The sequence below is a fragment of the Helicoverpa armigera genome, chromosome 19, assembly GCF_030705265.1.
Source record: "Helicoverpa armigera isolate CAAS_96S chromosome 19, ASM3070526v1, whole genome shotgun sequence".
Lineage (NCBI taxonomy): Eukaryota > Metazoa > Arthropoda > Insecta > Lepidoptera > Noctuidae > Helicoverpa > Helicoverpa armigera.
Window position 1 is genome coordinate 7,997,319 of NC_087138.1, and position 15,241 is coordinate 8,012,559.

Genomic DNA, 15,241 nt, shown 5'->3' on the forward strand with positions numbered 1-15,241 from the left:
CGGACACATCTCTTTTCTTCTAAAGTCTATGGATTAAAAAAAGTTCCGCCAGGACAACGTTTGCCAACGTTCGCCCAGCGGAATCTGTTTTTGGTGAATTTCTCCACAATGGCTGCTTAAACAAATTTTTATTTACCATACACAATTATAGGACGTCTTACACTAATTATCTGCATAATTAAAATCTTTAAATTCAACAACATTCCGCTGCGCGAACGCACACGTTAATTGAAGATTTATTTCTATCGTAGATAGTGGCATTATTATTAAAAAAATATTTTTTAAGCGCTTTATATAAGCGCTTTATATGAAAACTAGCTAATGGCCAAACGTTCGCGTAGCGGAAACTTGAATTTCTCCGAAGTTTATGCATGCACTGATTTCATTCATACATAATCAATTATACACAAATACACACTAATTTTCGGACACATCTCTTTTCTTCTAAAGTCTATGGATTAAAAAAAGTTCCGCCAGGACAACGTTCGCCAACGTTCGCCCAGCGGAATCTGTTTTCGGTGAATTTCTCCACAATGGCTGCATACACAAATTTTTATTTACCATACACAATTATAGGACGTCTTACACTAATTATCTGCATAATTAAAATCTTTAAATTCAACAACATTCCGCTGCGCGAACGCACACGTAGTTTCGGAGCCTTTTGTGTACAAACAAATGAACACAAAATGTTTCCTGATGAAATAAAACCACAATGGAAGGAAAATAGTATTTACTTGAAAAAATAAACTCCAAGCAACATTATAAATATTTGATCACATTATTAATACTGATAAAAATAGATATGTACTACAAAAAATAATAGTACTAAAATAAAAATTGCAAATTTAATTTGCATAAATAATATAAAATTATTGGCACTTTTTATTGAGATCAAAGTTAGAGGTTTGATACATTACACTTTATAGAATTTTATTCTAAATAACCTCAATTCTAACTTTACAAATAAAAATATCTAGTTATGTTTTTAGGCGAGGCCCTTGGTGTAAATATAATTTTTATACATTATATATTAGGTATGTACTAGTTTCCATAGTATGGCTAAATGCGCTATCTAACACTGAAAGTGGTTCCTGAGATTGAGCGCATTGAAACAAACTCTTCACCATTATAATAATATTTTGTGAGCAAAGAACTTTAAATAAGTTATTAAAATCTGTTAACATTTCAACTTGAAATAGATAATAATTCATATCGTAGTGTATTTTACTTACATCGAGCTGCGTAGTAGTCCAATTTTAACAAACAGGATAAAAAATATATAAGAATTGGCACGATTACAATTTTCTACGCAAATCTTATATCTTGTCTTTACCGAATTATTATGTATTCTGGCTTATTACTCGCCTTACCATTTCGTAGCTAAAGGTGCATCTACACGGTGCAAGTAGCTTGAGCTTGTTGAGGCACATGCGCAGGTTACATGCATTTTAAAAACGTGCGACTCGCGCATGTACGAAAGCAAGATACCCACCCGCGTGCTCTTAACACTTGCGCATGTTAACTTGCTCCAGCTACATGCACCGTGTAGACGCATCCTAACTCACATCATGAATATCTAAGCTTCCCCATTAATAAGTCCTTTGCGATGTAGGTTCATGATTGAGTCAGCGATTATTCTGGCCGTTTTCCTCAAGTAACCGCCACTCGTCAGCATTACTATAGGAATATTCTGCTCTTTGCATGTCTCGAAGACGAATTCGTCTCTCTTTACTATGCCCTGGAATTAATAAAAAAAATGAAAATGATAAAATCGCTACGCCTAAAATTACATTACAAGACTTTTAACAAACTATGATTTAAGTACCTACATAAATATATGTCGGATAAGGGGGAGGCGAATCATCAGGATGGCACTATTGTCCGACATCAGCTAGGGTAATCGCACAAAGAGATAACTCAAAAGAACTCTCAACTCAAAAACGTTTATTCAAATTAGTCAGAACAAAAGACAGCCCCCAAAACGCCCGCCCTTCGCCACTTCCTATGTGTTTTGGCTGGGGAGAAGAAGTGGCGGAACAAACTCACCAGCAACACATGTCTGTCTGTTAGGTTAGAAGAACCTTTACACTTTAATTTCAAAAGACACTTTACACACTTTACAATATGGATCTACAACGGTACTACAACACTAGACGTGACGTAGGGCAGTTTCGAGATGTGTGCAACACGACGACTCAACGAAGACTGAGCTCCGTCGACGCCACGCTGACCACCACGACTCTGCCAAGCGCGCCAAAATGTTGTTTCACCAAAAGCGCCACCAGATGGCGCGCTTGCGTCTCGTTTAGTGTCCGTACTATTGACCATCTCCGACATATAGAATATCATGAAGTCATTGAACATTGACTCAGTTACTCTGCATAAGATATAAGGAAGGTATGTATTTTAACCAACTTGAATAGCTTTCCGGACATGGATGAAATTAGCCTATCATAATATTACATGACTGCCAAAATATTGATAGGCTATCAGAGACTTTATAAGTACCGGTGACTGTCCAATGAACAACTGGTAAGTTGCAATATGGCTCATTGTATTTACTATGGCGGATTTTCATGTGTATAAGTGGGCCGATCCCGGCGGCACTGCAATGCCGGGCCGACCCGTGACGGGAGTGGAGCGAGCCCCGAACATCCCGTCAGTTTACAAAAATCAGTTTAATATACTGGTCCCTCAGTGAGGGAACTTTCAGATATTAAGCTGAAAAGAACAGATACTACACTTTGATCTTAGCCAAAAGGCCGAGAAGCGATACCGAACTAAAGTCACCGGGGAGGGTCGTTCGAGCGCGGAGAATCTTAACACCGCGATGCAGAAATGAGCGTCAAATGTAAAGCGCCATCTATCGAACTATCGAGGAAACTGATGTACCTACTTTTGTATGTGCTAAAGTGATTTTTATTAGCTGTGTAGATAGTTTATAAATAAATTTTAGTGATGTTTAATTAATGCAGATTATAAGCGTTTTTATCAGAGTTGATATAACTATCTTTTCTTTATATCTGGTAGCTTGTGTGCCAAATGATACTAGTTTGATTTATACACATTTTGATAAAAGTGCTCAAACCTTCAAGGTTTTTATCTTTTCGACTTAAATAATGTCAATAAATAAAATAGTGATATAGCAAAATGTTTGAACTTACAAATTCAGTGATCCTCAATTGTCCCAATGGATCAGAGTCCAATATGTCAGTGCCTGCGTTGTACACCAAGATGTCAGGCTTAAACTCCGTCAATGCTTCTTTCAGATTCCTGAAATAATATTATATAAGCAATCAGTGATTGAGTACTTGTGCTTCCCAAAGGTACTTAAATAAAAAAAAAACAGCCCAGCACTGGAGAGGTTATCAAGACATCTTTGCATTACCGAAGTTAACCGTTTGATGCCTTGCGCGTAGCCTATAACGTTTTGTTCACATTTTGTCTGACTAATTGGAAACAAGATTGGCCATCTTTGGACAAGATGAAAGTTTCTGACAAGATCTGTATGAACAAATGTGAAAAGTTTAGGATGTTAAGTGAATTTTGGCTTTGCGTTGTTAGGAAATTATAAACCTTTGCGATATCAGGCACTTTTTGAAAATTTTGAAGCTGCCTTTTCAATATAATACAATCATCTCCCGAACCTTTTCTCAACCACATTGGAGTCGTCTTCCAGTCTAACCGAATGCAGCTGAGTACGAGTGTTTTACAAGGAGCGACTGCCTATCTGACCTCCTCCACCCAGTTACCCGGGCAACCCGATACCCCTTGGTTAGACTGGTGTCAGACTTACTGGCTTCTGACTACCCGTAACGACTGCCAAGGATGTTCAATGACAGCCGGGACCTACAGTTTAACGTGCCATCCGAAACACAGTCATTGGTGTCTAAGACATACTTAGAAAGTACATACAAACTTAGAAAAGTTGCATTGGTACTTGCCTGACCTGGGATCGAACCCGCGCCCTCTTACTCGAGAGCTTGGTTCTTTGCCCACTAGGCCACCACGACTCAAACTATATGTTATCTCTGTACTAAAACAGTACAACTCACTTCCTCAATTTCCGCATGTATTCCATATCCTCGACCTTGTTGTCAAGTTCCACCTTCCTGCGGATAGCTCTCTTGGCTTCCCGATCGTTAGGGTAAATGTGCTTGTTGTACATATCCATTATGTACACTTCAGGGACGCCTAGGAAGTCACGCTCGTAGCCGTTGCCCTGGAAACCAAGATAATGAAATGGTTAGAGATGATATACATACATAAATACTGTTGAAATGGCCGTTACTAATTTGAAGTGAATTTGCTTATTACTAAATACATAGGACAATGGTGTCTATCTACTTACATAAATAGTTTGTTAATGTGTGTTCTGCTTAATCTCTGAAATAGTTGGACCAATTTTGATGTGACTTTCACTAGATCTCGATGAATATGAGATCAGTTTGCAAGTAGTGAAAGGTCTAATTTTTTAATCCTGGTGAGCGAAGTAGTTCCAACGGACTCTAATCTAATGTAGCTTTGCAGTAGAACAAATTTTTTAAAGTCACCTGATGAGCATCCAAATCAACAATCATAGCATTCTGTATCATCTGATGTATGACCAAGAACTTGATCATGAGCGTGATGTCAGCGTAGGGACAGAAGCCACCTCCCTTGTCGCCGCTGCAGTGATGGAAGCCGCCGCCAACGTTGATAGCCCAGCCTCGCTCTATTGCTAGCTTGCCTGCGAGGATTGAGCCGCCTGTTTGAAGCCTGGAAATTGGATATGGAGTATAGAATTAGATTGATTTGTTGAAAAGTATTGGTTGGGATAAGTCTGTGTATATAGTCGTATTTTTCACTGAAGTGGTGAAGTTTTTTAAATAATCAATGGACTCTTCCCGCTCTGTGGATACCACTGAGTGGACGGTGATGGTTTTGTGAATAACAAAATTCTATTGGATCGCTTAGAAACATCCCTCCTTCACATTATGTCTCCCCCCCACTTAGTTGGAATCTAGGCCTTAGTACACAATGTATTTACAGTTTGTGTTAAAAAGTTTGTTTGTAGATTTTGATATCTGTGCTGCTATAGCTGATGTGGTGCTATAGCTGACTTACTGCAGTAGCACAATTACCTCATAGGCTTCAGGTATGCATACTGCACCAATATGTTTGGTACAAGGGCAATCATGGGTACCTCAGCTATCACAGCTACTTTTGGACTCCACTGTAAAATAAAATTTGTTAATAAATACAGAATAATTTACAATTATCAATCGATTCAAATTGTTACTTTATTATCAGTATTGTATATAATGGTTAAAAATTAGGCAGTAGTCATCAAACGTCTTTTTACATCGGGCCAACGGTTTGCCAGCACTGAGTGACTTTGGGAATCCAATGTCAGATACGTTGAGTGTTACATTGTTAGGGTCTTCGTTGTAAAGCACCGAGAAATAAGCTCAGGAAAATAATAATGCAATGCTTACTTTAAGTGATTTCAGATATTTCTTGGAGTGGACGATGAGAAGATCACTCTTCTGTGCCTCAAGTGGCTTCACTAAATTTTCATCCTTTATGAAATCTGCTTCTTTAAGGTACTGTAAAAATAAGGAGCTACACTGTTTACCAGATTCTGTTGAAGTCCAATACATAGAATATAAATCCATGTAATGTTCTGGTATTGAAGTGTATTGATTCATGTCTGCGTGTAAGTATTAGATATACTTTTATGACTTAGGCAGTCATAAAATTGTAATAACTAATGAATACATATTTACACAAAGTCACTGCAGTACATTTTCTTTTTCACCCTTCAGATAAAATACATACTCTATCAAATTGAACATTATTTAAATATAAAATTTAAAAGTAGTCTTGTAGATATTAGGTAGGTACAAACAATGAGATTGTTTATCACTGAATTCCGCTTATCGTCATGTCACTTAAAATGGTAATCTGTTATTGTTTAAAAACGATATGATAAATAATATAACGAACCTGTATTATGTTGCGCCATTTCTTAGAATCGAAAACATGGAACTTTTCCAAACCCATAAACGATACATTGTAGTTATCATCATACACCAGAGGCCACTGGTCTTCGTTAATATCAAAATATAAGCTGAAATATTGAAAAGAAAAACCAAAACACGACGGAATTACAAACTATGATCAAATTGGTTCATTTGCAAAGGGAAAAAGCCTTATTGTACAAAATAAATTTGTTCTTATTGGGACTTACCTTGACCTGATGGACATTTTGGTTCAATTTAATTCAAAATCATCTTTCTAAAACATTTACATTTGTTACGAGTTTCTGAAAATATGCTGAAATTACGCGAATCGCAATTTTCGATTTTCGCGGATGTCAAGGTGACACAAAAAATTCGTTCAGAAACAAGATCCATTTACAATCGTGTTACAAGTTCAATAATTGCTCACCTGTATAGAAATAATTATTTGCATATTATCATACTTCTAATGAAATAAAATTAACGAACACGAATTCATAAAAATCAAAATCGAACATGAATCCAGTCTATCAAATTTAGATTCCGTCCTATATAGATTTTTGAACGAAGCGGCTCTGTTGCCTAGCGACCAATGATGACGTTTCCGGAGCGCGAAATGTAAACAAAACGTGGTCGCAGAAAGTTATCAATTTATTAAGTTTTCATATAATTTATGATTTTGTTATTAAGTATGTGCAAGTGATACATAAACTACCTTCTTACATCCTTCATGGTAATTTTTTGCATCAAATAAAAGTATTATGGAAAATACAACTTTGGACGCTCTTCAATCTGAAGTTGATTTTTACAGGGTAATGTATGTTAATCATAAAACTTTTATAATTATCAATAAATAATAAATACTAATCAGTTAACTCATGGTAATACTAAGTGTCTGAATGCACCTTATTTACTACTAAAATAAACACCTCCCAGCAACGCCCAAAACTATCATAAACTTGGTTACCATAAACAAAATCCTCACCTTCACAGCAAAATCAGACAGTAGTGGAAGAGGAAATCAGATCACTGATCGCGGACAACCAGAAACTGTCTCAACAAGTGGGGATGCTGCTTAAAGAGAAACTGGATAATGCTAGACAGGCCAATAACCAGGATCAGGGTAAAGAGTTGGACGAGTTGAAGAAACAAGTCACTTTACTTGCTAAGGTACTTATTATTTTGCTTTTGATAACTTTTTAACAACATAATCTAATACATTGAAGGTCATTTCCCACACTACGCTCACCTGTGCACATGCCACAGCAGTCGTTAGGCGATGAGATTTATATCTCGGTTCAGCGATTTTAAGCCTGTCTAATGCCTTCAATGTAGGTAAGTGTTGGTGTTACACTTGCGTCTTCACTCCAGCAGGCTTGACAAAAATTATACAAAATCTTGCAGTAAAGCAATTACCACATGTTTTTGTTTTGATTTTTGGAGTACGTGGGTACCTAATATTTATGGTGCCATCCCCTACATTTCTGCTCTGTTTTCGTGAGAGACGAGTAAGCATTCGGATACATAGTAGCATAGAATAAACCTAGATACAATTTCATTTACATTCCAGGAAAGAGACTCCCTCCACGTTTTATGGCAGACATCGCAGAAGACTATAGATGCACTGGAAACCGAGCTCAAGACTTACCAGAGCTACGACAAGAGAGGACAGCAGGTACTTACTAGTATTCTTATAAGAGTCAGGAGTTCAGGATTTTGGTACCCGTCTTATGAGAATATCCCCAGAACCTTGCAATTTGTAGGGGTCCTCTATACTTGTATTTTTACTCTTCTACTTCGCCACATTTAGACACCATTTCAAGTCACTAGTTAGCCTTAGTATCTAATTAGTTCGCTATTCATTTAATCTTTACATTAAAATACCACAATATTTTCCCAGAACTCAACCGAAGAAAGAAGAGATTTGGAACTGAAACTCGAAACAGCATTAACTGACTATATCGAGTTAGAAAAAAACCACAAAGATTTACAAACAAAACACAGTATTTTAGAAAACGACTTGAAAACTAAAGAAAAAGAGATAAATTCGTATAAAGAACGAGGCAAAGCATTAGAAGATAAGTTGAATGACGTTACAAAGAGTTTAGAAGAATTTAAAATTAATTTGGCCGTTGAAAAGAAGAATAGTGAAGATTTGAAAGCGCAGTTGAGTTTGTGTCAGAAAGAATGTGGGGAAAAGGTGAAGAGGGAGGCAGAGGCAAAGTCAAAAGTAAGTTAAGACCAGAGCTAGACTGAATTTTATTTTAGTCCTTTTTCGAGAAGAGAACTCTCCTACTATGTTTCTTTTACTGACAACAACCCCCTTGTTTCTTTTTGAGTCCTTTACCAGTGCCACGGTAAATTTTGAACTTTCGAACAATTTGCAGCGAATCTATTTTTGTGGAAAATGTTTTCCATTTATCAGCAGTTAGTTGTATAGATATTCCAGCCACGATTTGAACTCTTTAAATAAATCATTTAAGTTTTATTTCATCTTTATAACAGGTTGCCGAAGCATTGCAGCTTTATGAAGTGGTATCCAAACAGAAGAATGAGGCTTACAAAACTATACAGGAATTAACCAGTAAGTTCTTACGTTTAAATTGCTCCTGCTAAGTACAGCTTTTCAGAAAGTATGTCCATTGCATGTTGCCAAACCTTCTGGATAGCTCAATTAATTTTGCCAACCATCGAAGCCTTTCTTGATCCTTGTATTCAGACAACTATCATGCAATTTTATACCCCATCTCAAAGCCTTAAGATTCACTTTAGATTAGCATGTAACCCCATTCAAATGTTTTACAGGAGAGGTAACAGACCTAAAGCACGCACTATCCAACATAAGACATGACATAGAATCATCATGTAGGAAGGAAATGGATGAAATCAAAGAGAAGTACAATGAAAAAGTATCAGATATGCTGCAACATATCAGGAACTTGGATGCTGAGTTAGTGGAAAAAGGGTTGCTGTTGAACAAGACTTTAAGGTATCTGCCTAACCTTTTTTTTCATATGTCTAGGACATAAGAAATACAGAATGTCTTGGTGTCAAATTTTAGATACCTATATTTCAGTGTTTTACCCCTGATACAAAAAGTATATATTGCTGACTGTTTCATAGATAAAAAATTGTTCATTGTTGATCATTTGAATTGGTTGAGTAGTATACATTTATAATATTAAAATTTATATTACAGAGAAAACAAAATACTAATAGCATCCAACGAGAATTATCTGAAACAGCAGAAGGATACATTAACATCAGTTGATCCGAAACTCGCACTAGCTGAACAAAAACTTGAAGCGCTGTTCCAGGAACTAGTAAGTTGCACTTTATAACTTTCTTCTTGTAGTACTTTCCGCAAGACATAAAATTAAACCAGCTTTCAAATGCAAATAAACCGCATCCAGCTCGGTCCAACCGTGTAAGAGCTAGGGTCCCAGAGTTAGACACACATACTTACCTACATATTGGTGAAACTTGTAACACCCCTCATTTTGCGTCGGGGGGTCTATTGTTAAGGGACTCCTTTTCTTGGCACGGAACTGAAATTACTAATTAGACTTACTTATCGGTAGCCAATTGCTTAATTTAATTGATCGTTTTGGTGGCACCTTTCCGTGGGTCCAGTGGCGTCAAGGGCCCATGGCATATTGAGCCCTTTAATTGCGACTATCGAGGCCTCGCGAATGCCACCTCAGCCACGCCTTTTGCGGCCCAAACTACCCCCATAATCTTTCACACCATCTATCAATCACCGCTTTTACAGACTCTAAACTTAATCTTAATCATATTCAGGTATCATCAGAACGTCGCAACATGCAGTTGGTTTGCGAGAAGCAATGCCTTGCGATAGACGTGCAGCGAATACAAGATGGCCACGCGAGGGAGATCAAGCGTCGGGACTGGGAGGAACAACTCTTGAGGACGCAGTGTGACGAACTTAAGTGAGAATACACCTTCATCATTTGCCTAGCCTTTTCCTAGCTATGTTGGAGTAGGCTTCCTCTATCGGATGCGGCTGAGTACCAGTGTTTTACATGGAGCTACTGCCTGTCTGACCTCCTCAATCCAATTACCCGGGCAACCAGATTCCTCTTATCAGGGCTGGATGTCAGACTCTCTGGCTTCTGACTCGTGTTGATTGCTTGATAAACGTCCTCTATAAACATTTCAGGTTGCAAGTGGAACATCTCCAAAAATCGTTGGACGAAACCCACAAGATGGTTAACAAGTTACAAACTATGCTGGCTTCCAGAACAGAATTAAATCACAAGTAAGTAATTTGAAAAGCTAGCTGAACACCGCGGTTTCACCTACTTCCTATCATCATCATGATCATCATCATCTCAGCCATAGGACGTCCACTGATGAACATAGGCCTACCCCTTAGATCTCCACAGATATCTATAACTTCTCATACCTGGATATAATATGATCCTTTTTGAAATAGGTCATGTAGTTCTTAAGTGTACCTATTATACATATATTTTATCAATACAAATGTTTTTCGTTGATTCCGTGGTGTGTACATGTATCGTATCGTAAAATATTCCCTTTTTTCAGAATGGTGACAACAAAAGAAGAAGAGGTGATAGAATTGAACAAACATTTAGCAAATCAAATGGAGCTTAGCAAAAAGTATACATTCATTTTTATCTACTGTAAAACAAATACTTTATATAAAATAATTATCATTAATGACGCCATTTTAATATTTTACAGATGGAAAGAGTCTTACCTAGAGATGACAGAAAAATTAAAGAAGAAACTTGATGAATTACATAAAGAAAATAAGGAATTGCGCTCCAAATTAAAACTACCCTATATTGGAACTTCTGAAGATAGCAATAGCTAACAATTAAATTAGTCTTAAGAATATATTATTCCTTCTTAGAATTATAAAAATGCAATAAAAGAGTAGTATTTACACAAAATGTATTGGAAATATGATTCAAACCAGTATTTCTGTATTTTATGTTATATCAATTTTTTTATGAAGAATTTGCATATATCGAAAAAAATATACCTTTAAATTGATACTTCGAAATAATTTCCTATTTACTTGTTGAAACAGACTACCTCCAAACATTTTTATATTTTTAGAGTACTATGTAAGTGCAATATTTAAATAAAAATATTAGTTTACTTTTGTGTTATTATTTAGTTCTCAACTTACCAGCATTCCAGTCATCATGTAAAAGGAAAAACTCCGAATTTGTTCAATGTGTATATTTTCAACATAAATATAGATTACATTACAATATAACTTTTATCACTTGACAATAAGACTTAAATTGGTAGTTCACGCTTCAACACATTGGGAGAACATACTGGGGAACCAGTATAAAGTCTCCTTGGTATCCTGGCTGTCCACCCAAGCTAGACCTTCTTTCACCATGTGGTTCAATGCATTCTGTGCTCTTGTCTCATTCCAACTGGAATTTAGAAAAAATACATTGTGAGTTAATGATAATGTTGAAATACATTGACTACTAGCATGCGCCAGCGGTAGTGCACCAGGCTAAAATGTAGCTTATTGCCTTCTTTGATAAATGGGGTATCTAACACTGAAATAAATTTTCAAATCTAACTAATAGTTCCTGCGATTAGCGCATTTAGGAAATAAACAATCTATCTGTTACTGAGATTTTTTCAAATTGGTTAAGAAGTTTCTGCGATTAGCATGTTTAAGCAAAGAAGCTCTTCTGCTGCATAATAGACAATGAGATACTTAGGAACAATTTATATAATTTCTGATTCTTACCCTAAATCATCAGTGAGAATACTAAGAGACACCCATGCAGTGCCCAAGGCGCTTGCTTTCTGCAACACCAGTGTTTGATCAAGGTTCAGTTCACCAGGCACTGACTGAACCAACCACTTGCCTTTGCTTATTGGCACTACTGTGAAACTGAAAAAATAAAAGATTATATTGTATTACTGTAGCTAAGCATCGTATGAGTTTTTTCAAAACATAATTAATTTGTTGATTACCATACATGCATTTACAAGAAATAAGAGAATAAGTTCAAGCTTCAGGTATTAATTAGCCTGTGTAGGTTAATCACAGTTTGAACGGATCAAATGGCATCTATGAAAAAATTTCAGCATTCAGTCACCACATTGGGCTTCAACTTGAACCAGGTAATATTACTAATGTCCAAATTAGTAAGTCATCTGAGTTACAAATCATATTTTTAATGACTCACCCATTTCCAAATATTCTTAGTTTCTTAACAGCAGCCAATAGGTCCTCATTAGTAATTTCCTGGTGTATCTTCGCTCTGCCTCTGGCTGCTATCAGCCTTGTCCTAAGCTCCTCCAAAGTGATGAGTCCACCGTTCTTGTAGTTTGTTGCTAAGCAAACTTCTACTATTTGCACTCCTATTTCATAGTAGAAATCTCCAATTCCTGAAAAGTAAAACATGGAATTGTAATCATATTATTGTATTGCCTTAAGACAATATGCATTATATGTTGTTATATACATTCAATTCAAATTGCTGTGGTTAAATACCATTAAAATAATTCATGGTGTGTCTGGAAGAAGTAGGATAGATCATGAGTGACCAAGGGCGGATCCACCGTTGTGGGCACGATGGGCATGCCCACAACCTTATTAGACTTGTGACATCACACTTTTACGGTTTTTTTAAATCGATAGGCTGATCATAACAGGGAACTAGGGAACAAAAAAATTTGTAGGTACTGTTGTTTACTAATTCGAGGTCACCATATTTTTTTCTAACAGCTTTAGTTTTTGAGGTACTTTTGTGTCCCAAAACTCAAAAAAATTCGCGCTCGCTACGCTCGCGGCTTCTTCACTTTGCGGTGGTTCAATGTCGAAAAGTTAGATTAGTTTAAGTTAAAATTGAAAGTAGAAAATGATAGCACCCCCCATAACGCCCTCTTTCAGCACTTTCTGGTTAAGAAGAAGCGGTGAAGAACAAAACAAACTTCCCAGCAACACAGCTGTCTATTACAATAAAATTATTATTATTCAATAGTCACTATTGTCACTATTTTAAATTTTTTTGTTGTTTTGGTACTGTTTTGTTCCAAAACTCAAAAAATTCCGCGCTCGCTACGCTCGCGGTTTTTTCACTTAGCGGTGGCTTTTTTTTACTTGTTTGGGTGATTTCGTGTCCCAAGACTCCAAAATTTTGCGCTCGTTACGCTCACAGCTTCTTAATTTCACAGTACTTTTTCTATAATTTCTATAGGTAAGTATGTTTGTGGCACAGATCTCAAAAATTTGGCGCTCTGTACCACGTCTTCGCTTTTGGTTTTATAACTTGGTAACTACGCCGAAATCTAAAAAGGTTCCGGCTTGCTACGCTCGCGCAAAAAACAAAACTACTCACAATCTTTCCATACATAGGGGTGCTTTAGTAATGATTGCACCCGATACATAAGCTAGAGACGGAACTGATAGTGAGCATAATATGAGTTTAGATATATTAAAAAAAAAAACGTTTTTAGCAATATTAGATTGGTTTGTAATTTTATTTTGTCGTTTTTTTTAGGTGGTCAATAGGTAGCAGCCCCGGGTGCCACCCGATGCTATGCCGCCACTGGTAATATTTGTAAAAGTGTACAAAATGCGTCAAACCCTCCCTATATTGGCTTATTGGCTACTAGAAGTAATTGATTGAAATACCTAGGTTTGGATCGAAACTTACTATTTTTTTTTTATCGGGTCTGACTTCCTCCTAAGTTTATTTTCATTCCTAATGCCAAAGTCCTGATGCTCCTGCTGCCTGATGCTCAGAAAAAAGGAAATAATTTTATTCAAAGTCCATAAACGACTTGCATAATTTTTAATGAGAATGTTCTTGCTCTGACTTGTACTTTTCTAGTAGCCGTTTCTAGTTCCGATTTTCTAGTAGCTGTGACCACAACCTTTTTTGAGGGCTGGATCCGCGCTTGTGAGTGACCCATATTGATATTTATGTGCTATTATTGACAAATGACTCATAAAATAACATTTTACAGCTTGTAGATTAGGTTCCATCAAAGATTCAAGATTCTAATAAAGTTCTTGATTAGGGAACTTGTGAAGTGAAGCGAACTGAGAGAATCACTATATCTATAATGTACAAGATAGATTAATAAGGTCAAATTAAACAAAAAACGCTACAAACCTAATACAGACCAGAATCCTTTTCCTGACGCCAATGGGTCGACACCAATGGCCGCGCACATCTCCTGGAACTGCCGCCTAAACTGAGCATTCTTCTTTATCTCACTTTTATGTTTAGTCGCGAATTCTTCCAAGTTCTCCCTAAACACCTCCAGTTGTTTAGACATCTGTTGAAATTGATTCTCTTGTATTTCCGACCCCTTTTCCCGGTATTTTTCTTGTTCCAGTTTATGTTTCTGTATGGCACCTAATCCTGCTCGACGCCTCATGATTGTTTATTGGAAAAAGATATAATTTGAAGCAGAAAAAAACAATATTTTAATGTGATTAAGCGATTCCCCAAATATTTTGGTCACTATCAACTGTCAATGTCAAATTATGACTGGCCGTGCAAAACAGATGTTTTTCACTCGTTTCACTAATTTCGGACGAATTATTTTATCGTAATATATTGTTATTGCTATTTCAACTAATTTTAAAGAATATATTTATTAGAATGAATACAATATATAAAATTATATTGGTGATATACGTTATACGATATTGATCGTACGGCATTTTGTAAACAATATTGTAGATGGCGCTGTCACATACAAAAATAAATAAATCAGTCCTATTAATCAGGGCCTGTATTTCAGCATTTCTCCTGAACTTCTTTCGTCCCTCTACAGGTACGAGATTCTTCATCATAAAATGTCATTCTCATCAGACATTCAGACTTCTCACACAAGTATTACTAAAGAAAAGCAGAAGGCTCACAGTTTTCCTTTGCATTGGTCTTTTCAAGGATCCTACCTTTATTCAGCACCTTCTGCTCCCGTACTCTAAATAATTACAGGAACTAAACGAAATTGATGTCATAAGAGATAAAGTATTACGTTGCGAAAAAAATATTGAAATAAAAACATAATTCGTTAAAAAGTCCTTTCAACAAAATTGAATTACATTCAATTTATAGTATTTTATTAATAACCGGCAACAAACAAAACAGAAACGAATAAAAAGAATGATTGACATCCCTGGTGGGGATCGAACCCACGACCTTTGGATTAGAAGTCCAACGCGCTATCCTCTGCGCCACAGGGAC

The 15,241-nt window shown here is 36.5% G+C and overlaps 3 protein-coding genes and 2 non-coding genes across 5 annotated transcripts; 1 reads left to right on the forward strand and 4 right to left on the reverse strand.

Moving 5' to 3' along the window:
- Window positions 1–718: 718 nt before the first annotated feature.
- On the reverse strand, window positions 719–6,414 carry LOC110374175 (histone deacetylase 11). The gene is made up of 8 exons (XM_021331768.3): window positions 6,236–6,414; window positions 5,992–6,115; window positions 5,481–5,591; window positions 5,127–5,218; window positions 4,557–4,761; window positions 4,059–4,225; window positions 3,168–3,276; window positions 719–1,741 (listed from the first exon to the last, which is right to left on the reverse strand). The coding sequence occupies exons 1-8, from the start codon at window positions 6,250–6,252 to the stop codon at window positions 1,580–1,582; spliced, it is 987 nt and encodes a 328-aa protein (XP_021187443.2). The 5' UTR covers window positions 6,253–6,414; the 3' UTR covers window positions 719–1,579.
- On the reverse strand, window positions 2,585–2,777 carry LOC126054871 (U2 spliceosomal RNA). Its single transcript, XR_007511152.1, has one exon. It is a non-coding gene; the product is annotated as a U2 spliceosomal RNA (small nuclear RNA).
- A 162-nt stretch (window positions 6,415–6,576) lies between the features above and the next one.
- Window positions 6,577–11,049, forward strand: LOC110374157 (girdin). The gene is made up of 11 exons (XM_064039513.1): window positions 6,577–6,817; window positions 6,999–7,175; window positions 7,576–7,680; window positions 7,906–8,235; window positions 8,511–8,589; window positions 8,811–8,994; window positions 9,205–9,328; window positions 9,807–9,955; window positions 10,186–10,284; window positions 10,575–10,649; window positions 10,734–11,049. The coding sequence occupies exons 1-11, from the start codon at window positions 6,767–6,769 to the stop codon at window positions 10,864–10,866; spliced, it is 1,506 nt and encodes a 501-aa protein (XP_063895583.1). The 5' UTR covers window positions 6,577–6,766; the 3' UTR covers window positions 10,867–11,049.
- Window positions 11,050–11,225: 176 nt separating this feature from the next.
- Lsn (larsen) lies at window positions 11,226–14,532 on the reverse strand. Its single transcript, XM_021331721.3, has 4 exons — window positions 14,156–14,532; window positions 12,221–12,422; window positions 11,776–11,922; window positions 11,226–11,446 (listed from the first exon to the last, which is right to left on the reverse strand). Exons 1-4 carry the CDS (start codon window positions 14,421–14,423, stop codon window positions 11,314–11,316), a joined length of 750 nt encoding a protein of 249 aa, XP_021187396.1. The 5' UTR covers window positions 14,424–14,532; the 3' UTR covers window positions 11,226–11,313.
- Window positions 14,533–15,168: 636 nt separating this feature from the next.
- On the reverse strand, window positions 15,169–15,241 carry Trnar-ucu (transfer RNA arginine (anticodon UCU)). Its single transcript has one exon. It is a non-coding gene; the product is annotated as a tRNA-Arg (tRNA).

Bases quoted from the DNA above. Each gene is read 5' to 3' on its own strand.
- LOC110374175 (XM_021331768.3), bottom strand. The intron at 5,219-5,480 runs GTAAGCATTGCA...TTTATTTTACAG, and splicing joins AATATCTGAAATCACTTAAA to TGGAGTCCAAAAGTAGCTGT. The intron at 4,226-4,556 runs GTGACTTTAAAA...CTTGGTTTCCAG, and splicing joins TTGATTTGGATGCTCATCAG to GGCAACGGCTACGAGCGTGA.
- LOC110374157 (XM_064039513.1), top strand. From the start codon at position 6,767: ATGGAAAATACAACTTTGGACGCTCTTCAATCTGAAGTTGATTTTTAC. The intron at 8,236-8,510 runs GTAAGTTAAGAC...TCTTTATAACAG, and splicing joins AGGCAGAGGCAAAGTCAAAA to GTTGCCGAAGCATTGCAGCT. The intron at 10,285-10,574 runs GTAAGTAATTTG...CCCTTTTTTCAG, and splicing joins AGAACAGAATTAAATCACAA to AATGGTGACAACAAAAGAAG.
- Lsn (XM_021331721.3), bottom strand. From the start codon at position 14,423: ATGAGGCGTCGAGCAGGATTAGGTGCCATACAGAAACATAAACTGGAA. The intron at 12,423-14,155 runs GTTTGTAGCGTT...TTTACTTTTCAG, and splicing joins AGGATTCTGGTCTGTATTAG to GAATTGGAGATTTCTACTAT. The intron at 11,923-12,220 runs GTGAGTCATTAA...TTATTTTTTCAG, and splicing joins CTAAGAATATTTGGAAATGG to TTTCACAGTAGTGCCAATAA.